A 23521-nucleotide genomic window follows, 5' to 3' on the forward strand; every position below is an offset into this window, starting at 1 on the left:
TGGAGGAAGTAGGCTCCCTGCTGAGCAGAGAGCCTGATGTGGGACTCGATCCCAGGCCCCTGAGATCATGACCTGAGCCCAAGGCGGAGGCTTAACCCACTGAGCCACCCAGGCGCCCAAAATGTACAAACATTTTAAAAAGATTTTTTATTTTTAAGCAATCTCGACACCCAAGGCAGGGTTGGAAATTACAACCCCGAGATCAGGAGTCACATGCTCTACTGACAGCTAGACAGGGACCCCTGAACAGTACAATTTCAATGAGTGAATTGTGTGGTATATGAATTTTTATCTCCATAAAGCCACTAAAAAAGGAGTGCATACTGTATGATCCCACTTACAGAAAACTCCAGAAAATGCAAATTAATATGGTGACTGAAAGTAACCCTAATTCGCTCACTCCCTCATTTTCTTTTATCGCCTCCATTTTTTCCTAATACTTCAGTTTCCTGCCTGCCTCCTACGTCAGGGCTGGTCTTGAGAAGGAAACCGGGGTCTGGGGAGGAAAGGGCGGCCTCACTTTGGCAAGGGAAAGAGGAGTCTTGGGGACCTCTGCACCGGGTAACTGGTCTTGTGGGTCCGCACCTGAGGGCTGGATCCAAGTAATCCTCGTTAGTTACTCCAAGGGGTAGTCAGTCTAGAAGCCTGTGAGTCGCAGACAGTGAGGCCGGCGCTAAGACTCCACTTCCCAGGAGGTGTCGGGGCATCCAGCGGAGGCTGCGTCTGACGACGGGGTTGGGACTCGGTAGCTGCCCGGATGTGGCGCCGAGCTCGCAGGGCCTGCCCACCCTCGCCACAGTCGCGCTGGGAGGCTCTGCCCGCTGTAGTCATCAGCGGTGGAAGACGACCGCTTTTGCTTTGGCAGGTAATCTTTATGGAGACTCCCCGCCCTCAGCGCTTCCGCACCACCCCCTCTTTATCCCCCACACTTTTCGTGAGTCTCCCCAGCTCCGGAGGCTTGCGTGAGTCTGTGAGCCATTCCCGAGATGGAAGGCATTGGACGGTGGGATGAGGTGTATGCCTATGGGGGAGACTGAGCCCGCTCCGGCTCTTGCTACTTGCGAATCCCAGGTGGGGCAGCGCTCTGTCCCAGGCTCACGAGTCCCTAGGAAGTGCGGGAACCAAGTAGGCCTGGTGGTGAAGGATGCGAAGGAAGTACCGAGCGGGCTTGTGGAGCTATGCTGGGTCACTACTCCTGCGTCTCTGGTTAAGTTTCCAGTCGCGGGGTAGTCTTCCCCTGGCTCGGATTTGGGGAGTGTTCACATGGCTTCCTTCGGCTTCGAGAGTCCCAAAGCCTTTGGCTGGACCTGAACCAAAGAAGGCAGTCTCCGGTGTGAGAAAGCTGCCGGTGTTTAGTAGAGGAATTAAGTTGTGTGAGAGTAATAGATACAGATTGGGGGGCGGGGGGGGGGTGTCTTCTGCTAAATTGTTTTGGTTCCAGAGAGTTACAGCGTGATTTCAAGTGCATTAGACTCAGACTTACCAAGAGGGTGAGACCTGGAGGAGAATGTGCTAGAAACAGTAATCCTTTGAGCTGCATTCTTGTCTTGACTGTTACTGGGTCTTTTACACTGTCTAACCTAGGAAAAAATTGACTCCTACGCAGACTGTACATGTGAAGAAGGATACTTTGTCAGAAGAGATGGGAAGACTTAGAAGAAACTAATTCCAGTTTACTGTGAATGGTTGGGAAGGGAACTTTCTGAGAGTCCTGGTTTCTGCAGCACCTCTCCCAGTTTCCAAACTTAAAGGCATACCTAAAGATCTCTGACTTGCTCTGATGTCTGCTTCCCAGAGCTACTGTGAAGCTTAAATAAGATATGTAAAAGTATTTGGCACAATGCCTGTAACCTCTCATTTTTAAGTTTCCCTTTGCTTCCCTACAGCAACTTTTTTCCCCTGTGAGCCATACATCATTTTGTATTATTGTTTGCTTTTTCATATGAGTCCTGCCTTTCCCACAAGATTGTAAGCTTCTAGCAGTCTTTCTCTTTACTCTTTTTTGAGTCCTTTCTAGCAGTTCGTTGCCCATAGGAGTACCCGGGAAAATGTAGATAGTGGTGGTGATGAGGAGGGCAAAGCTGTAGGTGATCCATGACAGGACCCCATTGTGCTAGATCCCGAGGCTGAGGTAAACAAGCTTTTCTCATTTGCCTTTCTTTTGTGACCCCTAGCCTTCTCTCAGAGCTCCAAACCCTTTAAAAATACTTTTATTTTTAGTACTTTAAACCATTTAAAAATATTCATTACAGTAGTGTTAACTATATATGTATTGCTGTGCAGTAGATCTCTAGAATTTTTCATCTTGGCAACCTAAAACTTTCATTTTAAAGATTTTATTTATTTGAGAGAGTACGTAAGCCTGTGAGCATGAGTGGGGGAGAGGCAGAGGGACAAGCAGATGCCCCGCTGACCATGAACCCACCCCCCTCAATATGAGCCTCGATCTCAGGACCCTGAGATCATGACCTGAGCAGAAATCAAGAGTCAGATACTTAACTTACTGAGTCACCAGGCACCCTGCAAAACTGAAACTTTGTCACCGGTAAACAACTCTCCATTAGGGTGCCTGAGTGGCTCAGTTGGTTAAGTGTCTGACTCTTGATTTTGGCTCAAGTCATGATCTCATGGGTCGTGGGGTAGAGCCCTGCGTCAGGCTCCATGCTCAGCAGGTACTCTGCTTGAAGATTCTCTCCCTCTGCCCTTCCTATTCTTTCTTTTCTCTCTAAAATAATTTTTTTTAAAAGCCCTCCCCATTTCGCCTCCCCCAGCCCTGGCAACTACCATTCTACTTTCTGTTTTTATGTGTTTGACTACTGTAGATACCTTATGTAAGTGGAATCATGCAGTATATTGCTGTCTATGTGATTTCACTTAGCGTATGTCCTCAAGTTTCATCCATGTTGTAGTCTATGAAGAGTTCCTTCTCTCTCTCTCTTTTTTAAGTAGCCACCATGCCCAGTGTGGGGCTTGAACTCATGACCCTGAGATCAAGAGTCGCATGCTCTACCAACTGAGCCAGCCAGGTGCTCCAACATTTCCTTCTTTTTGAGGTTGAATAATATACAACATATAAACATATATATATATATATACATATATATATATATATATATATATATGTTTTTATGTTTTATTATGTGTTTATCTGTTGATGGTCTTTAGGTTGTTTCCACCTCCTGGCTCTTGTGCATAATGTTGCAATGAACACTGGTGTACGAATAGCGCTTTGAGATCCTGTTTTTAATTCTTTTAGATATAGTTTTAGTATATTTAAACTTTTAACTGTGGATAATTCCAAACATACACATAAGTAAATAACATGATGAACATGTGGGACATGTGGGCTGAGTAAATGAGTCAGGTGCTTGTACAAAGTAGCCCCCCAAACTTTGATAGAGAATTTGCTATGGGTGAGGATGTCCTGGGTTTTGTTTCAGATCTGGGATGTTCTAGCTGCCCTTCATCATCTAGTCCCTCAGCCATAATCAGTGTGGCTTGAGTGCCCATCTGCAGACCATATATACCAGAAGGGTTAGTAGATATAAACAAGCAGAAGTGAGTGTAGATGCCTTTTCCTAGTTATTGAGATGAGGAGCTGAGAATTTGGGGTGCAAAGTGGTCTTTGGGTCTAAGAGTTTGGTCTGGTTCGGGAACCCCCTCAGATGCACAGTTGTCCTGAAAGCAGTCACTTTGAACAGAGATGTTGGCTACTGGATGATAAAGGATAGCAGGCTGGGAAGGTGAGTTGTTCATATAGGAATTGCTACAGGAATTCAGAGGAGAAAGAAGTTAATCCAGACTGGGAAAATCAAAGAAGGCTATTCTCAAAGAATGTGGTGGTGACTTTACCCTTTTCCCATTGACCTTGTATGTTTGATCCTTATGCCTGTTCCTAGGTGGAAAAAGATAGGGCTGATGGTCAGTGAATACTAAAGATGAATTACACTCCGGACTTTTAGCTGTGGGATCTGTGCTAATGAAGGCTTTAGGTGGAATGCCTTGTGAGTCAGAATTGGCTGTGTGGGAAGAGAGCTACCTCTAATAGGCCTGTGTGAAGCATACTCAGAAGGCCAACTTTTCTCTTTTCTTTTTTATTTTTTTTTAAGATTTAATTTATTTATTAGAGTGAGAGAGAGACAGAGACAGAGGGAGAGGGAGAAGCAGGCTCCTCACTGAGCAGGGAGCCTGATGCAGGACTTGATCCCAGGACCCCAAGATCATGACCTGAGCCAAAGGCAGACTCTTGACCCACTGAGCCACCCCGGTGCCCTAAAGGCCAACTTCTCTTTACTCTGACTGAAAATAAGATGTTTTGTTTTGTCTATGATATGGACCTTAGCTAATATGACAATAGAGGGGCGCCTGGCTGGCTCAGTCAGTTAAGCGTCTGCTTTTGGCTCAGGCTGTGATCCTGGAATCTCAAGATGGAGTTCCACATCGAGCTTCCCGCAGATAGCCTGCTTCTCCCTCTGCCCTTCATACTGCTAGTGCTCTTCCTTGTGCGCGCACATGCTCTCTCTCTTTCTCCCTCTCTCTCAAATAAAGAAAGAAGGAAAGAGAAAAAGACAACAGGATGAGCGATGTATCTATTCCTCCAAATTCCTAAGGTGAGAAACTAATTGATTCTCAATTTTTAAAAAAGATTTTATTTATTTGAGAGTCGGGAGAGAGAGCGAGAGCGCAAGAGTGGGGAGGGTCAAAGGGAGAAGCAGACTCCCTGCTGAGCTGGGAGCCCAATGTGGGACTGGATCCTGGGACTCTAGGATCATGACCTGAGCCAAAGGCAGTCGCTTAACTGAGCCATCCAGGCGCCCTCAGTTGTTGTTTTTTTTTTTCTATAATTAAATACTTAAGACAGTTTATCCCCTTTCCTCCATGTTCTGACACATGAAGTTAATGCTATCAGGATCAGGTCTGAAATTAGTGCAGTAGTTAAGCTAAAGGAAATGGAGTGCTCTGGGGGCACTGACAGGGTAGGGCGGTGATAGGGTTTTAAAATGGGGTATAAATGTGGGAGCTCATAGTAAACACGCTTCTTGGAGGTCATCTGTGCCTTACCGTTAACTCTCAAATGCTTGATTCCTGAAGAAGTAAAAGAGAAAGTATGGTGGTGGTATGACTAATGGTTTTGCTCAGATAAGGTAGGAAGGGATGAGATCTGTGGTTTGTCTAGCACTGGAATCACATTACAGAACTGTTGCCTTCCCCGGAACAGTACAAGAATTATTATGAAGTCATAGTAGTTTTGAATGCTTAATGAGTACTTTCTGTGTGACAGGCATTAGTAAGTACTACACAAACATTCTTTCACTTAAGCCATGGGTGAAGCACTTGCTGAAGTCGACAAAGCTTAGAAAAAGAAAGGACTGGAAAAAAAAAAAAGAAAAAGAAAAAGAAAGGACTGGTTTTGGACTCCAGGTGGCTTAACATCAGAGCCTGGACTCTTTACTCTGGGAGGCTAAGTCTGACTGGCCTACCTTTCTCCAGTTTTAGGACGTCACTGTCAGGAACAGAGATTGCTTTGCTGGGTCTATAGCCACAGACCCAAAGTCAGAGCCATATTTCTTTTGTTTCAACCTTTAGACCCTTCTTTCTACATCAGTGTGTTTTTTAAAAGACATATTTATTTATTTGAGAGGGAGGGAAACGGAGAGAGAGAGAACATGTGCATGCATGAGCAGGAGGGGCAGAGGGAGAGAGAATTTCAAGCAGAGTCTGTGCTGAGCACGCAGCCCAATGCAGGGCTCCATACCATGACCCCGAGATCACAGCCTGAGCTGAAACCAAGAGTCAGATGCCTAACCGATTGTGCCACCTGGGTGTACCAACATCAGTGCTATTTTAAAAATTAGTTTCCATTTACTGAGCACCCACTATGTTTTAGCACCTTTGATAGAGTATAGCCAGACCTGACAAAAATAAAACAGAAATACCTATGTATGTGAATGGTTTTTAATCTTTTTGGGCTCACAGCCTTTTTACCAATCTGATGACAGTTTGGGATCTTCTTTCCAGAAAAATTCACTTATGTACCTACACATAATATCACATACTTCAGAGGCGACTTCTAGGACCTACTGAAGTTTATCCTCTAGCAGTCCATGGACTCCATGGTAAGATCTCTTGTCCTATGTACTCTTTCTCAGCTGACTCTTCTATAGTGTTAAGGGGATGGTCGGTGGGTGGGGGGTCTTACCTCCTCTCTTTCTCCTCAGAGAGAAATGTTGGTAAAGCTTAGGCTCCCCAAATGAACCAAACATCTATGAATGTTCTTTCTTTCTCTATTGCACTTAGGACTCCAAGGAAAGAATGCAGACAATCAAATGTGTGGTTGTAGGAGATGGGGCTGTAGGTAAGACCTGCCTCCTCATCAGTTACACAACAAATGCCTTTCCTGAGGAGTATATCCCCACTGTCTTTGATAACTATAGTGCCCAGACGTCTGTGGATGGCCAGATCGTCAGCCTGAACCTGTGGGACACAGCTGGCCAAGAGGAGTATGACCGACTGCGAACTCTATCCTACCCCCAGACCAATATCTTTGTCATTTGTTTTTCCATTGGCAACCCATCCTCGTATGCCAATGTGAGGCATAAGTGGCACCCTGAGGTCTCCCATCATTGCCCCAATGTGCCTGTTCTGCTGGTAGGTACCAAGAGAGACCTGCGGGATGACATTGAGACAGTGAAGAAGCTGAAGGAACAGAGCCTAGTGCCCACAACTCCTCAGCAAGGCACTTCCCTGGCTAAGCAGGTGGGGGCTGTGAAGTATCTAGAATGTTCAGCCCTGATGCAGTATGGGGTGCATGAGGTATTTTCAGAAGCCGTCCGGGCTGTGCTTTACCCTGCCACAAAGAAGAACACCAAGAAGTGTGTCCTTTTATAGCTTTTGGGGTGCTATTTGGGGACTGCACCGAAGGGGGAATAAGAGGGATTCCTTTGATAGCATTGAACAATGCCAGCATGAGCCATTTGTCTCTTTTCCTAGAAACCCTAGACTCCAGGTTATCGGGATTTTGGAGGAACAAAGACAGCCTTGTTTGTACATGGTTGCTGTGAAGTTTGGTCTGAACCTTTTGGAGGAAGTTTGGGGGGAGAGGGGGAGAGAGAGAGAGAGAGAGAGACTGACTTTTACCTCTGAACTAGCTTTCCTAGCTGTATTACCATTGAGCAAGTGCCTCACAGAAGGACAAGTTTCTACAGTTTCGAAAGCATTGCCTTAAACTTTCTGATACAGTAATTTTGGAAAATTATTTTATGTGTGACTCCTGGGTGTTCCAGTGTCGACATGTTCTTCCCATTCTGGAGATGGGACATGTTTGCAAAAACGGTTAAGCAGCATTTCTTGAAGTTCTGGAAGATACTAATTGATGTTCCTTAACAAGGATCTGTGGTCAAGTAAGTCAGGAACCAGTGGGGTTTTTTTTAAGTGTTTATTTAAATTCCAGTTAGTTAGCAGACTATGATATTAGTTTCAGGTGTACAATTTAGTGATTCAGCACTTCCATACAACACGTGTTGCTCATCACAAGTGCCCTTTAATCCCCATCACCTATTTACTCCAGCCTCCCCCCTTTTGGTAACCAGTGATTTAAGTAAAGCTGAACAGGTTCCTCTACTGGAGGGATTTATAACTTTTAGTAAGTGGGCAACATTTCTCAAATTTATTTCACTGAATTTTTTTTTTTCTTCCACGCAACACCTGTTAACCTCTTTAGAAACACAGTTTCAGAGATGTTGGATTAAGAGGAGCTAGAAATTCCCAAAGAGTCTGGAAAAAAAAAGCATAATGTGGTCCTGTTCTTTTAGTTGTTTCCCTCTTTATGCCTTTGAGAGCAATGTTTATCAGCCATGGACTTGTTACTGGCTCCTCTTCCGCCCTTAGGTGTTGGATTTGGCACTTAGTCATGCTAGCACATTGGATGTGGGGTCTGATGGTCAGATCTGTTGTTAGATTATGATAGCACTATGGGCCTGGTGATGTGAAATTAATCCCCCATAAAGCTGTGTCCCTGAGGCCTCTGTGAGGCGCCTTTTTTTCTGTCAGCTTCTGCTTTAGGGAAAGACCACTGAAAGTTAACCCCATAAACCAACCAACCAACCAACCAACCAAAATATTCTGCCAGTCGTTATCAGGGAGTTGTGTGATTCTCCTCTGTGTCCTGCCTTGCTCTCTTCCTATTCCTCCCTCCTCTGTACGTGTGTGTATGTTTGTGTGTGTTTTCAGCTTTTGAGGTCTTTTAGTTGCTCATAGAAAGTTGGAGTATATTGGATTTCCAGACCCTGGGGCTGTCAACATTGGTAGGGATTTTGCCGGAGTTGCTCAGCCTGCCCTGCGGTGGTAGGAGTCACATTCTTTACCCTACTAAGCCTGTTTCTCCTTATTCTTTCTAGTTGTATTTTTTATTTTCCTCCTTTGATATGGAAGGGAAACTTCCTTCTCCACCTGGCAGATAGTGGTTAACAATTCCACTGGGCACATATCCTCCTACCCTGTCAAAATAAACAGTGGATCTTTGAGAGTTTGGGAAATGGAGTTAAAAGAATCACCTAGCTACTTCTGTGACAAATGAAGTGTCTGTGCTTTGCTCTGGGGTGGTCTCACTGTTGCTCTTTGACAATATATGATCACATTAGTGCTCAGGTTAACTGAGCCTCCTGGACAGGGTTGCCAGGTAAAAGAGAGTAGTTTTTTTTTTTTTAACAAATAATTTTTTAGTGTAAGTATGTACCATACAGTATTTGGGACTAGATTTTAAAAATATTTGCTCTTTATCTGAAATTCAAATGTAATGGGACATTTTGTATTTCTATTTGCTAAATCTGGCACCCCTATTCTTGGAGGATTGGAAAGCGGGAGGTCAGGCAATACCAAGTATTGTTAGAAAGTAAAAGGTACATAAGCTCACTGTTCCTCCTCCTTTTCTTCTGGTTTTCCTTTCCCTCACCATGGGCTAAAGTGTTCTGTTTTGCTTTTCCTGTATCACTGCACTCTCCTCTTCATACAGTAATTCATTGGTGTGTATTTCTACACCATCGTCTAAGGCTGTGTTGAATAGCCATTCAACACGCATTTTCCTGGTCAGTACTAGGAAATTTACTTGTGGAGGATCCAGGGTGGATAGCATTGTCTGGTAGATGCCTTCTCATTTTCAATGTACTGTATCTGTTTCTGGTGTGTGACCTAGGGCCTCCTGTTGCGGGGGCTGTAAGAGCTCTGTATGAACAGGGTGTTAACTGGAAGAGGGTGAGGGTGGCCCTCCTTAACTAAGGCCCACTAGCACTTTGGGAAGTGGGGTCTATTATCATAGTGTGGGTACTGTAAGAGTCAACTGGCCTGTTGGCAGGTGTACCAACTGCTGTGTGTAGTCCCTGAGTTTTCTCATGAGCGGCCAGATGAAGCGCCTATTGCTTGAGTGTGTTCTGGTCTCAGGATGTTTGGACTGATGCTGCCTGAGGTCCTTACGGACTTCATGGTTGAAAGGGGCTAGAAACACGGCTGTCACCTATGTCTCTGGGAACTTTCCATAGCTACTGAAATCTTTTTAACTGACTTTTAATTTAATAGTGCCTCCTGCTCCCACTTTGTCTGGGAAGATCTCAAATGTAAGCCTGGGCTTGGTTTTGTCAAACTCGCATCCTTTAATGAAGGGAGGTGTGATCCATAAGTCTGAGAGTATGGTTTTGTATTGGACTGACTTGATGGTCCTACATACACTGACATCTTGATTTTTATACTTAAAAAGAATTTGTATAAGGACTAACATGCTAATATCACTTTTAAATTGTTCATAATGAATGGCAATAAACTTTTCTGATTTCACTGGGTCTGTTGCTTTCTAAAAATCAAAGCAATTCCTCAACCCTCCTCCTTTGTTGAGTGGTTTCTAAATCCCTTTCAACTTGCAAAGGATGAAATAACTATAATTGTATTCCACATCACACCTATGTGTAACTGTACTTATTTTTCTACCTCAGACAATCAGAGCAGGGAACTGTCTTCCCTGCTAACATCGATTCTCTTGTTCCTGCTGGTTTTCACTAATGACAGACCAGTTAGTTCCCTGTCGGCGATTTTTCTCACTTAGTACACTACATTCGGTAAACAATTATCACACTCCTATTGTGTTATAGGTATTATAGTAGTAGGGACTAGGGTTGTAAATATAGGATATAACATTTAATGTCCTTTGCCTCTTCCAGTTATTTCAGGAAAATATCTTTCTTCTGTTATAAAAATGAACTGATACTCTTAATTGTATATAGCGCTGGTGCACTATTAAGTGACTAGTAAGGAAGAGCAAAACCATGTTGTTTTGTGTTGCTTTGCAAACAGCTTTATTGAAATATAATTTACATACCAAAAAGCTCATCCATTTCAGGTGTATAATCTAATGATTTTTGGTAAATTTATTTACACAGCTGTTACCAAAATCCAGTTTTATTTTTTTAAGATTTTATTTTATTTTTTATTTATAGATTTTATTTATTTATTTGAGAGAGAGCACAAGACGGGGAAAGGGAGAAGCAGGCTCCCCTTCAAGTAGGGAGCTGATGTGGGACTTGATCCCAGGATGCTGGGATCACTGCATGAGCTAAAGGCAGATACTTAACCAACTGAGCCACCCAGGTGCCTTAAGATTTTATTTTTAAGTAATCTCTGCACCAAATGTGGGGCTAAAACTTACAACCCTGAGATCAAGAGTTGAATGTTCTACTGACTGAGCCAGCCAGGCACGTCAGCTAAAATCCAGTTTTAGAACATTTCTGTCACCTCAAAGAGATCCCTCATGCAGTGAATCCCTGTTCCTGGCCCCAACCCTAGGCAACTAGTTATCTACTTTCTTTTTTCTGAACATTTCATGTACATGGAATCAAATAATATGTGGTCTTTGCTTTTTTAATCAAGTAAGATCTGCACCCAATGTGGGACTTGAACTTGTGACCCTGAGATCAAGAGTTGCATGTTCTACCAACTGAGCCAGTCAGGATCCCCCAGTATGTGGTCATTTGGAACTCACTTTCTCTGTTTAGCATAATGTCTTCAAGGTTTATCTATTTCGCAGCACACGTTGGTACTTTCTTTCTTTTGGTGGGGGATCTTTTTTTGACCAAACTTACTTTTATCTTGAGAGAAGATCAAGAAAGGCTTTCTCCTCCACCCCACCTCCCTAATTATATTTATTGCCTCTCCCATTTTTCCCCTCAGTACATCCTAGTTTAACTATATCTTTTTTTTTTTTTAAGATTTTATTTATTTATTTGAGAGAGAGACAGTGAGAGAGAGCATGAGAGGCGAGAAGGTCAGAGGGAGAAGCAGACTCCCCATGGAGCTGGGAGCCTGATGTGGGACTCGATCCCGGGACTCCGGGACCCTGACCTGAGCCGAAGGCAGTTGCCCAACCAACTGAGCCACCCAGGCGCCCTATATCTTTTTTTTTTTTTTTTAAAGATTTTTATTCATTTAACAGAGAGAGAGTACAAGCAGGGAGAGCAGCAGGCAGAGGGGGAGGGAGAAGCAGGCTCTCTGCTGAGCCAGGAGCCGGATGTGGGACTTGATCCCAAGACCCTGGGATCATGACCTGAGCCAAAGGTAGCCGCTTAAGGAATTGAGCCACCCAGGCATCCCTGACTATATCTTTAAGTAAGAGAATTGCTCTGTTCCTCAAAGAACCTTGGTCATTTGAAAGCAATCTAAAGTGTTCTTCAAATTCCCATAGTTCTATGTATCTTTTATTTTCTAGAGTATATACTGTTGAAACCAAGTTATATGTATAAAAGTTGTATGTATCTTTTATCCTTTATAGCACATAGTATCAGAAAGAAAAACCACAGGCCCAAAATGGATTCACTAAGGTTAGGAGCCTGAGATCAGTAAAACCAAGACTTAATACCTAATTAACAAGTGTTTCAGTTCCACCAGGAATAGCCATTCAACACGCATTTTCCTGGTCAGTACTAGGAAATTTACTCATAGACCTCTCTGTTCCCCTTTAGAGGGTGACCTTGCCTAAAACAGTGCTTTCTTTATTAATAATTTGGAAGGGGTATTTAAAATTTACTTATAATCTCTATGCCCAATGTGGGGCTTGAACTCACAACACCGAGATCGAGTCACATGCTCCACCATCTGAGCCAGGCAGGCCCCCCTACTTCATTTCTTTTGATTGCTGAATAATATTCCACTGTATGGATATACCTTATTTTATCTACTTATAATTGAGGGGAATATGGATTGTTTCTACCTTTTAGCTATTATGAATAGTGCTGTTATGGACCTTTGTGTACAAGGTATTTTTTTAAGGTTTTATTTATCTGACATAGAGAACACACAAGCAGGGGGAGAGGCAGGCAGAGGGAGAGGGAGGAGCAGACCCCACAGGGAGCCTGACGTGGGGCTTGATTCCAGGACCCTGGGATCATGACCTGAGCCAAAAGCAGTCGCTTAACCAACTGAGCCACCCAGGTGCCCCTGTGTACAAGGTTTTGTGTGGACATGTTTTCAGTTTTCTTGGGTATATACTGGAGTGCTGGAAATTGCTGGGTCATGTGGTAAATTTATACAAAACCACGTTTTGAGTCAAGAATAGCATCTTTAGTGTTTATAGTATGTGAAGTCCCCTTCCCCATTCTTTATTTTTTTTTAAGAATTATTTAAAAAAATATTTTATTTATTTATTGACACAGAGAACGAGCACAAGTAGGGGGAGTGGGAGAGGGAGAAGCTGACTCCCAGCTGAGTCAGGAGCCCAACATGAGGCTCGATCCCAGGATGCTTAACTGACTAAGCTACCCAGGTGCACCGTGCCCCTTCCCCATTCTATAAGACTCTATCTACCTCTTGCTGGATCTGCTTTTCCTCAAGCACAAGCAACTAAGAAGCAGTGTAAAGTACATTTAGGGCGCTTGGGTGGCCCAGTTAGTTAGGTGTCTACCTTCGGCTCAGGTCATGATCCCGGGAGCCTGCTTCTCCCTCTCCCTCTGCTGCTTCCCTGCTTGTGTTCTCTGGCTCTGTCTGTCAAATAAATAAATAAAATCTTAAAAAAAAATAAAGTGCATTTAGGGGCGCCTGAATGGCTCAGTGGGTTAAAGCCTCTGCCTTCGGCTCAGGTCATGATCCCAAGACCTTGGGATCGAGCCCCACATTGGGCTCTCTGCTCAACAGGGAGCCTCCTTCCCCCTCTCTCTCTGCCTGCCTCTCTGCCTGCTTGTGATCTCTCTCTGTCTATCAGATAAATAAATAAAAATCTTTTAAAAATGTGCATTTAAAAACATATTCTATTTTGCTTTTTTGTTTTAAATACTAGTATAGCAATAGTATTCTAAATTTTCATTACAAAAGTGCAGCATCTCAGCTACTGTGCAGGTTCTGGCAGATTTTTGTCACCTAGCCTGGAAATATGACTACTGTTAACATTTCAAGGGATATCCATGCAATGAACTATCAAGGAGCCATAAAAATGAATGAGGAAGCATGCTAAAAAGTGGTACACTGTGATTTCCAGGCTAAATTATTAAGTGAAAAAGAGCAAGGTGAAAGAGTATATAGTATGCTACCTTTTGTATAATGAAAAAGAAGTAATATGTATACTCACTGACTTATTTTTGCAAAAAAGAAACATAGGAAATACAAATATCAAGTCATTATATTGTATACCTGAAACTAATAGAATGTTACATGTCAGTTACAACTCAATAAAAAAATAAACACAGGAAGGATAAGCCAGAAATTAATGAATGGTTACTTATAGGGAGTGGCTTGGTATTGGGGTAGAGGGCATAGGCACAGGAGTAAGACTTCTCTGGAAATAGCTTTTTACATACTTCTTACTTATAACCATGTAAAAATTTACATATTAAAAAATTAAAATGTATTTAAAAAGGATAATAAAAGCAAATCATAAAGTTGACTAGAAACAGAACTCCACAAGGGCACCTGGGTGGCTCAGTGGTTTAAAGCCTCTGCCTTTGGCTCAGGTCATGATCCCAGGGTCTTGGGATTGAGCCCCATATTGGGCAATCTTCTCAGCAGGGAGCCTGCTTTCCTTTCTCTCTCTACCTGCCTCTCCGCCTACCTGTGATCTCTGTCAAATAAATAAATAAAATCTTTATTTATTTATTTATTTATTTGACAGAGAGAGAGAGAGGTCACAAGTAGGCAGAGAGGCAGGCAGAGAGAGAGAGAGGAGGAAGCAGGCTCCCTGCTGAGCAGAGAGCTGGATGCGGGATTCAATCCCAGGACCCTGAGATCATGACCTGAGCTGAAGGCAGAGGCTTAACCCACTGAGCCACCCAGGCGCCCCAATAAATAAAATCTTAAAAAAAAAAAAAACAGAATTCCACAGAGGAAAAAAATGATTCAAGTAATTTTTACACACAGTGCATTATATATCCTTAATAGGATATAGTCTAAGGACAAAAAACTGCAAAGAACTTCTGAACTTAGGTTTATTGTTGGTAGTGGTATCCACCTTGCAATTCTGAGAAGGGTCAACATATGGATGTCGGGAACCAGAATTTTAAGAGAAGCAAGATAGAAATACGGAATGGGGAAAAGTGAGGGAGAACCCTGTGGTGTTGGACTTGAATTGGAAGTATTAGTATAAAACTCATTTTTAAAAAATTTCTGTTTTTTAAATGTAAGCTCTACACCCAATGTGGGGCTTGAACTCACAGCCCCAAGACCAAGAGTTGCATGCTCTACCGACTCAGCCAGAGAGACTCTCTCTCTCTCTCTTTTTTTTTTTTTTAGCTCTGTCCACTGGAAGGGCTTATAAGCAATGATGCCCCAGTTTCTAAATACCATTCCCCACTAAAAGATATCAGGGCTCCTTGGAGAAATGGCTTATATCAGGTCTCGGACAGGGAATGTACAGAGTAAGCCTAGAACATCTTGTGCCAAAAAGCAAGGAAGTACTTTAAGACTAGTAACACAGGAGCCAGAGTGAAGTGGGTCCCTCTGGACAAAGTTGGAACAGTTTGAGCATCAAAAAGGATAATGATGGTGCTAGATTATGACACATTAAAATAAAACGGGAGGGGGAGGTAAGACCAAGTTCTTTACTGAATAAATGCACTTAATAAGTGTAAAAGGCATTTAAGAATAAGTCACTCTTAATCTCACAAAACAAACTGAGGGTTGCTGGGGGGAGGGGGGTTGGGAGAAGGGGGTGGGGTTATGGACATTGGGGAGGGTATGTGCTTTGGTGAGTGCTGTGAAGTGTGTAAACCTGGTGATTCAGACCTGTACCCCTGGGGATAAAAATATATGTTTATAAAAAATAAAAATTTAAAAAAAAAAAAGAATAAGTCACCCTTCTGCACTCTCCCAATATAACTGATTCAGGCAAGAATCATTAAAGGATGCTAAAACCATTGGGCGAATATTCACACAATCTCAACCCCATTTACTAATTACAAAAGGAAAAATGTGCCTTTGGGATGGAGAGATCTGGTGCTCAAATACAGCATCACCAAGAGTGACAACCTGACATTTGTGCCTTCTGATGCCTGATAAAATAATTAACATAAATCAATTTGAAGAAACAATCAGATGAATTCAGAATATGGAATATTTTCAAGACAACTTGCCAGGATTCTTAAGAAAAAAAAATGTAGTATGCAACACAAAGAAAAGGCTGGTGTTTCTGGATTAAGACTGAAGGGAGATTACTAAGTGCAGTGCAAAAACCTTCAGCGGATCCTGGACTGGTGTAAAATGCTCCAACTAGGACACCTGGGGAAATTTAAATACGAAAATACAAACTGTATTCTAAATGATAATGATTCAATGTTAATTTTTGAAGATGCAGTAACGATTTTGTTGTTATGTAGAAAACGTCCATTTTTAGGGCTGGAGAATCACATTTGGTTCTGAACCTTTCAAATGGTTCAGAAATTAAAACAAAAATAAAACCTGGGGACGCCTGGGTGGTTCAGTTGGTTGGACGACTGCCTTCGGCTCGGGTCATGGTCCTGGAGTCCGGCATCAGGCTCCCAGCTCCATGGGGAGTCTGCTTCTCTCTCTGACCTTCTCCTCGTTCATGCTCTCTCTCACTGTCTCTCTCTCAAGTAAATAAATAAAATCTTAAAAAAAATAAAAATAAAACCTGTAAAAATGTCAACAATTGTGAACCTAGCTGAAGGGTCGGCTGTTCCTTTTACTCATCTTTGTCGCACTTCCCGAAAGAAACCGAGGGGGAAGGGACTCCATTTCCCTGGGGAAATGTCAATTCAAAACTTGGAGAGGTACTTCCGGCACAGTGCGATTTTCGGCCAGCCTCTCCTCCCGAAGCAGAAGCGAAGGGGCTTCTAATCTTTACTCCCGCGTACCACGGCGTGGTGACCCGCGGTAACCAGGACGTAGGCTACGTGACCCAAGCAGCTCCTTCTGATTGGAGGAACAGCCGTGACACCTATCCAATGCACTGGGAATGCTCATTCGCAGATTAGCAGAAGGGGGCGGGACCAAACATTTTCTTTGACCAACCGCTTTCCACATACCCAACCTCCTGATCCCTTACGGTCGAATCAAATGCCGTTATGTTAGTAAAGTAGTTCGCCTTTTTCGTAGGACGGCCGGTCTTTCCGGTTACGTCCCTCCACCCCCTCATTCCGCTTCCGGTAAGGCCTGGTGGGGTCAAGGAGCCCTGTAAATCACTTCTGGGCGACTAATGTTTTTATTTCCGGTCCATGGGACCAGGCTGGGATTTGCTGCTCCCCGCAGCCTCCGGTGACACCACAACCGCCATCATGTCAGACACGGACAGCGATGAAGATTCTGCTGGAGGCGGCCCATTTTCTTTAACCGGTTTCCTTTTCGGCAATATCAATGGAGCCGGACAGCTGGAGGGGGAAAGCGTCTTGGATGATGTGAGGGGGGCGGGCGTGGGTATAGGGTTGGTGGTTGTCGGGCTGAGTGAGGAGAGTAGAGCCCCTGTGAGAGGGCGCGGTTAACGTAAGAGGAGAGGAAATGAGAAGCGGATGCTATCCTAGTAGAGCGTGGAGATCGTAGACTGGAGGCTTCGTTCTGGTTGAGGGTGGGAAGAAAGAACTGTAGGCAAGCTCTCGTAGGTCAGGGGTGCTGATGTGGGTGGCTTTGGGGTTAATGGTCATTCTCACAAGGCAGCCGGAAAATAGCTTAACTTTGTGACATTACATTTAAGCCATTGCTATGAGGACTTGGGAGATTCTTGAAACTGCCTGTCTGACATCGTTGACTTGAGGTGGCTCTAGATCAAGAGGACCTGTGACAAATCGTGTGGTTCAGGCCTCAGTTCTTCCAACAGCGAATGTTCAGACTATCTGGGGCAGACCTCTTCTTGTCCAGTACACTTCTTGGGTAGTTTTCTCTGACTTTCATGAAATTGTTTCCTGTGTCCGAATGAACCTTACCTACTTTCATTTAGATTCATTGTAACAAAAAGAAAATATTGATCAATATTTCTCCTCTGCATCACACACAAATACACAAAAGCCAGCAAAAAAAATTTCTTGCCATCCCTTCTTGAATCCCAGTGGCTTCAGTTGCCTTAGCCTTTATTCAGAGAACTACTGTTCTATTTGTTTAGTCTTGATGATGGTTCTTTGATCTTTTCTTATTAAAGTGTGGTGATGAAATTGGACTTAATATGTTGATAAAGATCTGATCAACGTGGAGTTTAGTGGAAGAGTTACTTTACAGTTCTGGAATGTGATGCTCCTTTTAGCACACTGCAGAGTTATATTTAATATGGATTTATAGCTTTATGCTGGACCAGGGAAATAAGCCTTGTGGTGTGGGAAGCTTAGATTTAGTTGTTATCTTCGATTCTGGTGCTGTCCCTTTTTCAGGAGTGTAAGAAGCACTTGGCAGGCTTGGGGGCTTTGGGTCTGGGCAGCCTGATCACTGAACTCACCGCAAATGAAGAATTGACTGGGACTGATGGTGCCCTGGTAAATGATGAAGGTGAAATGTGGGTCATGGGGAGTAAGGAGGGAGGAGGCTAACCACTTACTGTGTATGCACTTTTCACTGGGAATTATCTAAGGGAGTGAGAGTTACTTGGCCTTTGTTGAGATATACCTGCCCTCCCCTTTATCTATAGGATGGATCAGGAGTACAGAAGATGCTGTTGACTATTCAGACATCAATGAGGTAGCAGAAGATGAAAGCCGAAGATATCAGCAGACAATGGGGAGCTTGCAGCCGCTTTGCCATTCAGGTGATTCTTTAGTGTCATCAGTAGAGCATTCCAGTCATTTTCTTACAGTGTAGTCCATTTTGTTTCTGTGTATGCTTTCTGCCATTGTTCCTTCTCTCCATCCTTTCCTTCTCTCTCTTTTTGTCAGCTCAGTCCCATGTAGCTCCTATCTTTTTTGTGTGTGTTCTGGGTCATTGTTACACTCGGGGGTTTATTCCTCAAACTGGTTATTTCCAAATTCTTGGTGAATGCCAAGTAAAGATGTTTTCCTTATCTGGTATTTGAGGATCTACAGTGTTCATGGCACTGTTTTAGAAATTATTTGAACTCAGGGGCGCCTGGGTGGCTCAGTGGGTTAAAGCCTCTGCCTTCAGCTCAGGTCATGATCCCAGGGTCCTGGGATCGAGCCCCGCATCAGGCTCTCTGCTTAGCGGGGAGCCTTCTTCCCCTTCTCTCTCTCTCTGCCTGCCTCTCTGCCTACTTGTGATCTCTGTTTGTCAAATAAATAAATAAAATCCTGTAAAAAAAAAAGAGATTATTTGAACTTAGTCTTTGCTCTTAAGGACTTGGTAGTTCAAGGAGGATTAAGTATTTGCAATGTCCTATATAAACAAGCACACGTATTTACTGGCTTAATGTTTATTAATCACTTACCACCTGTATGCTGACAGAATGAACTTAGTGCTTGCTCCCAATATAGGTGTCTCTCCCTGGTGTAAGGTGCTACATATAGAATCAAAATCAGAGCTGGAGGGGGTCTTAATGATTGTCTATTATTAACTTCATCATAGGAAAAGAAAACTTGGACTTTAATAAGATGTGGGACTTTTTAAAAAGTTATATAAGTTAGGTAGTGGCAGACCTTGACTAATTCAGTAATTCAGGATATTAGACATTTGTTGAGCTATAAACTGTGATAGTATGGTTCAAAGGTGATCCGTTTTCTGATCTTGAGGAGTTTAGTTCTGTGGTCTTGAACCTAGAGCAACTGATCACAGTTCCTTTTTTCTGACTTGTAATTTTTTTACGACTTTTAATTGAGGTATAGTTGACATATGTATAAGTCATTGTTTCTACTGCCTTACCCTATCTCTCACTGCTTGACACTTTTTTATGAGGTTGCTCATTGTTTGTTCATTGTCCACCTCTTTGAATTAGATTTCAGTACCAGTTAATTGATTTGAGTGCTTATCATAGAGAGAGAATTAACTGTGCCACATACACAGGAGGTAACCCAGAAAAAATAGAAGATACAGGTCTCCCTCTCCAGGATATTATTATCATTTGGGAAAGTGGGATAAACAACAGGAAGCATAATTACAACAAAAAGACAAGCAGCTATAACCTCATATTTCTGTATAGAGTATTCTATTTCATTTCAGCAGGTTGACAGAATATCTGAGACAAATACTATAACTATTATTTTTGAGCCCCCTGACTTAGGCTAAGGGGGAAGTGGTAGCTCTGATTTCCAGGGAGTTTTGGAATTTTCAGGTTTTGGTTTGTTGTCTTGGATAGGAATGTTAAGGAAGATGACGAGTGGGGGTGTCCTATTAGGGTTTTATGAGCTGACCTCCTAGAAAAAGGGGATGCTGCATTCGGTAGTCTTAGTACTCTGGGATGCTCATTTCTAAGTTCTCTTATTTAGTGAGGGTGCCTTTACCTGTGTCCTAACTTCCTCCTCCTCTGGCATTGGCCCCTTCAGGTGGCTTGATTTACTAGGATTCTTCTTTGGAGTAATTAGAAGTGGATGGAGGTCATTAGAGAAGATGTCATGGAGGTGAATTTTGAGCAAAAGTTTGAAAGAGTTTCTTGGGGAGGAAGTAGCAGGGCATTTTGGTTTGAAAACATGGCTTCTCTAAAGGTTTAGAGATAGAAATAAGTGAATAGTGCAGGGGGAATTGGCCAGCAGGTTTTCTTGAAAGGAGTGGAAAACATACTAGGGATAGAGCAATTTGATAACACGTGTATGTATGCCTTACTTGGGATTTGATGTCATAAAGGACTGTAAACCAAACATTGTTGAGTAAAGGGCAGGGTGGTACAATGAAAAGATAATGAACTTTGGAGTCAGAATAATAGGTTCAAGCTGAAGCTCCATATTGAGTTTGATCCTGGGGAAGTTGCTTAGTCTTTGAAGCTTGGATTTATAATAATGCCTTAGTTTTCTTATCTTCAATAAAGGTGATAATACTTCATTAGTGGGTCTTATGTGGGAATTTAAGTTCAATATCACGGGTTGTGAAGACACCTACATAGTACAGGGTCATGGTAGATGCTCTGTAAGTGTTAGTTGCCTTTCCTTCCTAAATGAAAATGAGAAGTGACACTTGTTGCTTTAGGGTTTTGATTAGAAAAGGGGTAAAGGGGCAGACTAACTTAGAAACTGTTCTTGCAGGCTAGATAAAAAGTCATCAAGGTCTTGGGTAGGGTGACAGCTGAGGAAAATGCTAAGCAGAATTGAACTTGAGAGTTGCTGATAAAACATCAGTAGGACTGGGTAAGTAAGGAAGTGCATTGAAATGAGTATAGGCTTTGTTCAGCCAGCCTTGAATTCTGATTTAGTCATTTAAAACTGTGTGACCCTGAGTAAGTCATTTCACTGTCTCAGAATAATTCCTACTTTGCTGACATTCTTGGGAGGATTATAGATAAAACCTCTCCCACTTCCCTTGCTTGCATTCCCTCTCTTGCTGTGTCTCTCTCTGTCAAATAAAGAAATAAAATCTTAAAAAGAAAAAAAAAATATTTTAAGTTTATTTGTTTTAGAGAGACAGGGACAGAGCATGAGCAGGGGAAGGAGGCAGAAGGAATGGGGGAAATAGGGGCGCCTGGGTAGCTTAGTGGGTTAAGCCTCTGCCTTTAGCTCAGGTCCTGATCTCAGGGTCCTGGGATCGAGCCCCGCATTGGGCTCTCTGCTTAGCGGGGAGCCTCCTTTCCCCTCTCCCTCTGCCTACCTCTGCCTACTTGTGATATCTCTCTCTCTCTCTCTGTCAAATAAATAAATAAATAAAAATCTTTAAAAAAAAGGGAAGGGGGAAGCAGACTTCCCGCTGAGCAGGTAGCCTGATGTGGGGCTCGATCCCAGGACCCGTAGATGATGACCTGAGCTGAAGGCAGACACTTAACCAACTGAGCCACCTAGGCGCCCCTGAGTGGAAAGGTTCTTTAGGCAGGAGAACATATGGTGTGATTGTAGAGGGGTAAGTCAGGGCCAGACCTTCAGATTTGGGGTTAATCCTGAATAAGGTTGATTCTTGAGTAAGGGAATGGGGCTTGTGTAGAGGAATAAAAGCAGAGTGTTCACCATCCGGTGTGGAGTGAATGCCAGAGGTAAAAAGTCAGTGGAAAGAATAACAGACTTTAGAAGGTAGATCAAAGAATGTGTCAAAGATTTGGGAAGTGGGAAGAGAGAAAGTCCAGTCTTAAAGGAAGCTGACAGAGAAGGAAGAATGTTAAATGCAGTTATGAGATTGAGCAGGATGAAAATAAAAAATCAAATAGAATTTGATCAGGAGATGGAGCAAAGGTTTTAAACAGTTCTTGGACGCTCCCTATATTTCTGTATGAGATATACGTAGTATTCTAGTATTTAGTGATGCTGTGTCATCATCTCTTTCTGAAGGTAGAACCTGCACCTCCTACATGTTAAGAACAACACTTTGACGGGGTGCTTTAAATTCTTGTGTAACAAAGGAACTCAGGGCTGTTGTATGACATTCTGGATATTCAGAATCATCTTCCCGGTTTCATTAGATTATGATGAAGATGACTATGATGCTGACTGTGAAGACATTGACTGCAAGTTGATGCCGCCTCCACCTCCACCTCCAGGACCAACGAAGAAGGATAAGGACGAGGATGCTCTTACTGGTGGTAAGTAGAGACTATATTCTTTTGTCCAAGGAACAAGTTCCATTCATAGATCTAGGCTTTTGGCATACCCATAGGGTACTATTAAAATTAAGCTGCTAGGAAAGGATACAGCTTCTGGAAGTGATTCATACAGTTTTCAAATTTTAATGTCAGAGGGAAGTTTTACTTTTTAAAATATTTGGCAACAGTATTTTAACAGGTACTCGAGGAAAAGTAGTTGAGCTTAGTGGTTCTTAGATCTGGCTGCCCATCACAATCATCCCAAGCCTGTTAAAAAAATACAGATTTATGACTCTCACCCAGAGAGTCTGATTCTGAAGAGCTGGGTCAGAGCCCAGGAATTTCAGAGTGTTCTCCAAGTAATTGCTGATGCAACTGATCTGCATACTGGTATTTGGAAACTCCCTGTCTAGATGACTCTCTTTAAAATAAATGATTGAATGGGGAAGGCATCCTAGAATGTGCATAAATCAGAGAGAGCCAACTACCAGATTCAGAGATTTCCAAGGCGAGGGCTTTAGTGATCCTCTCCACCTTCCCTGTGTCAGCCACAGTAGAAACTCTGTCCTAGGCTAGGAGATTGCGGAATAGCAGTGTTTTTGATCTCCTGTATTTTGAGAATTATGTTGACCAGTTTTAGCCATTTCTGCATTAGTCTGTAGGCTAAATAACATCTGATAACTTGATGTCCTAGATAATTTCATTATCATCCTGTGGGCTTAAAAAAATTCTTCAGTTATGGGTCCCTGAACTAGAGATGATAAGGCCTGCTTGGTAAAAAAGTGTCATATAATTTTGCTGTTGATCACATTCCTTTAATACATGTATAGAAAGTAGTAAATGTAGTAATAGTGTTTGTTTTCTCTCATCACAACCCTAGGGTACCGGGTACAAGGTGAGTTGGGGACAGTGGGGGATAATGAGTTGGAATGAGTTTTCTGGGTTGCATACTAGTGATCTGGGTTCTTGGAACTATATCCCCTGCCACTGAGCCATGCATATAGCTTAGAGTGGGTACTGGCTAAATCGGAGGAAGTATGCTCACAGTTACATGCCAAAGGGGTTTCTCTTCCTTGTTGCAGTGTCTGAGGATGGAGAAGGCATCATCTTGCCCTCCATCATTGCCCCTTCCTCTTTGGCCTCAGAGAAAGTGGACTTCAGTAGTTCCTCTGACTCAGAATCTGAGATGGGACCTCAAGAAGCAACACAGGCAGAATCTGAAGATGGGAAGCTGACCCTACCTTTGGCTGGGATTATGCAGCACGATGCCACCAAGCTGTTGCCGAGTGTCACAGAATTGTTCCCGGAATTTCGGCCTGGGAAGGTACTTTCCACGGAGAATGCCCATATTGCAAACCACTGACCTCTCCTAAATTCTGAGTTCTGTTGCTAAGGTGTTGGATACAGAAAGGATAAGATGTAAAAGTTTTCTTATTCAGTGACACTGCATTAGGTCTTTTT

General features: G+C 42.9%; 2 protein-coding genes across 10 annotated transcripts in view; both read left to right on the forward strand.

The window, feature by feature from the left end:
- The first annotated feature begins 497 nt into the window (after nt 1–497).
- LOC131821453 (rho-related GTP-binding protein RhoG-like) lies at nt 498–9825 on the forward strand. 2 transcript variants are annotated; one of them, XM_059157561.1, is made up of 3 exons: nt 498–865; nt 6019–6116; nt 6298–9825. In XM_059157561.1, exons 2-3 carry the CDS (start codon nt 6105–6107, stop codon nt 6886–6888), a joined length of 603 nt encoding a protein of 200 aa, XP_059013544.1. In that variant the 5' UTR covers nt 498–865; nt 6019–6104; the 3' UTR covers nt 6889–9825. The 2 variants fall into 2 exon arrangements, with proteins under 2 accessions (XP_059013544.1, XP_059013545.1); XM_059157562.1 differs by lacking the exon at nt 498–865 and adding an exon at nt 3206–4610.
- Nucleotides 9826–16613: 6788 nt separating this feature from the next.
- Nucleotides 16614–23521, forward strand: part of TAF1 (TATA-box binding protein associated factor 1) — a 76586-nt gene continuing 69678 nt past the window's right edge. For 3 of the 8 annotated variants that reach the window (XM_059156646.1, XM_059156648.1, XM_059156649.1), the window contains exons 1-5: nt 16614–16874; nt 17835–17949; nt 18089–18205; nt 21941–22060; nt 23143–23384. In XM_059156646.1, coding sequence (XP_059012629.1) covers nt 16695–16874; nt 17835–17949; nt 18089–18205; nt 21941–22060; nt 23143–23384 — 774 coding nt within the window. In that variant the 5' untranslated portion in view covers nt 16614–16694. The remainder of the gene's footprint in view (nt 16875–17834; nt 17950–18088; nt 18206–21940; nt 22061–23142; nt 23385–23521) is intronic. The other 5 variants (XM_059156641.1, XM_059156642.1, XM_059156643.1 and 2 more) reach the window with 4 other exon arrangements.

Source organism: Mustela lutreola, chromosome X (assembly GCF_030435805.1).
Source record: "Mustela lutreola isolate mMusLut2 chromosome X, mMusLut2.pri, whole genome shotgun sequence".
In the NCBI taxonomy this organism is placed as follows: domain Eukaryota; kingdom Metazoa; phylum Chordata; class Mammalia; order Carnivora; family Mustelidae; genus Mustela; species Mustela lutreola.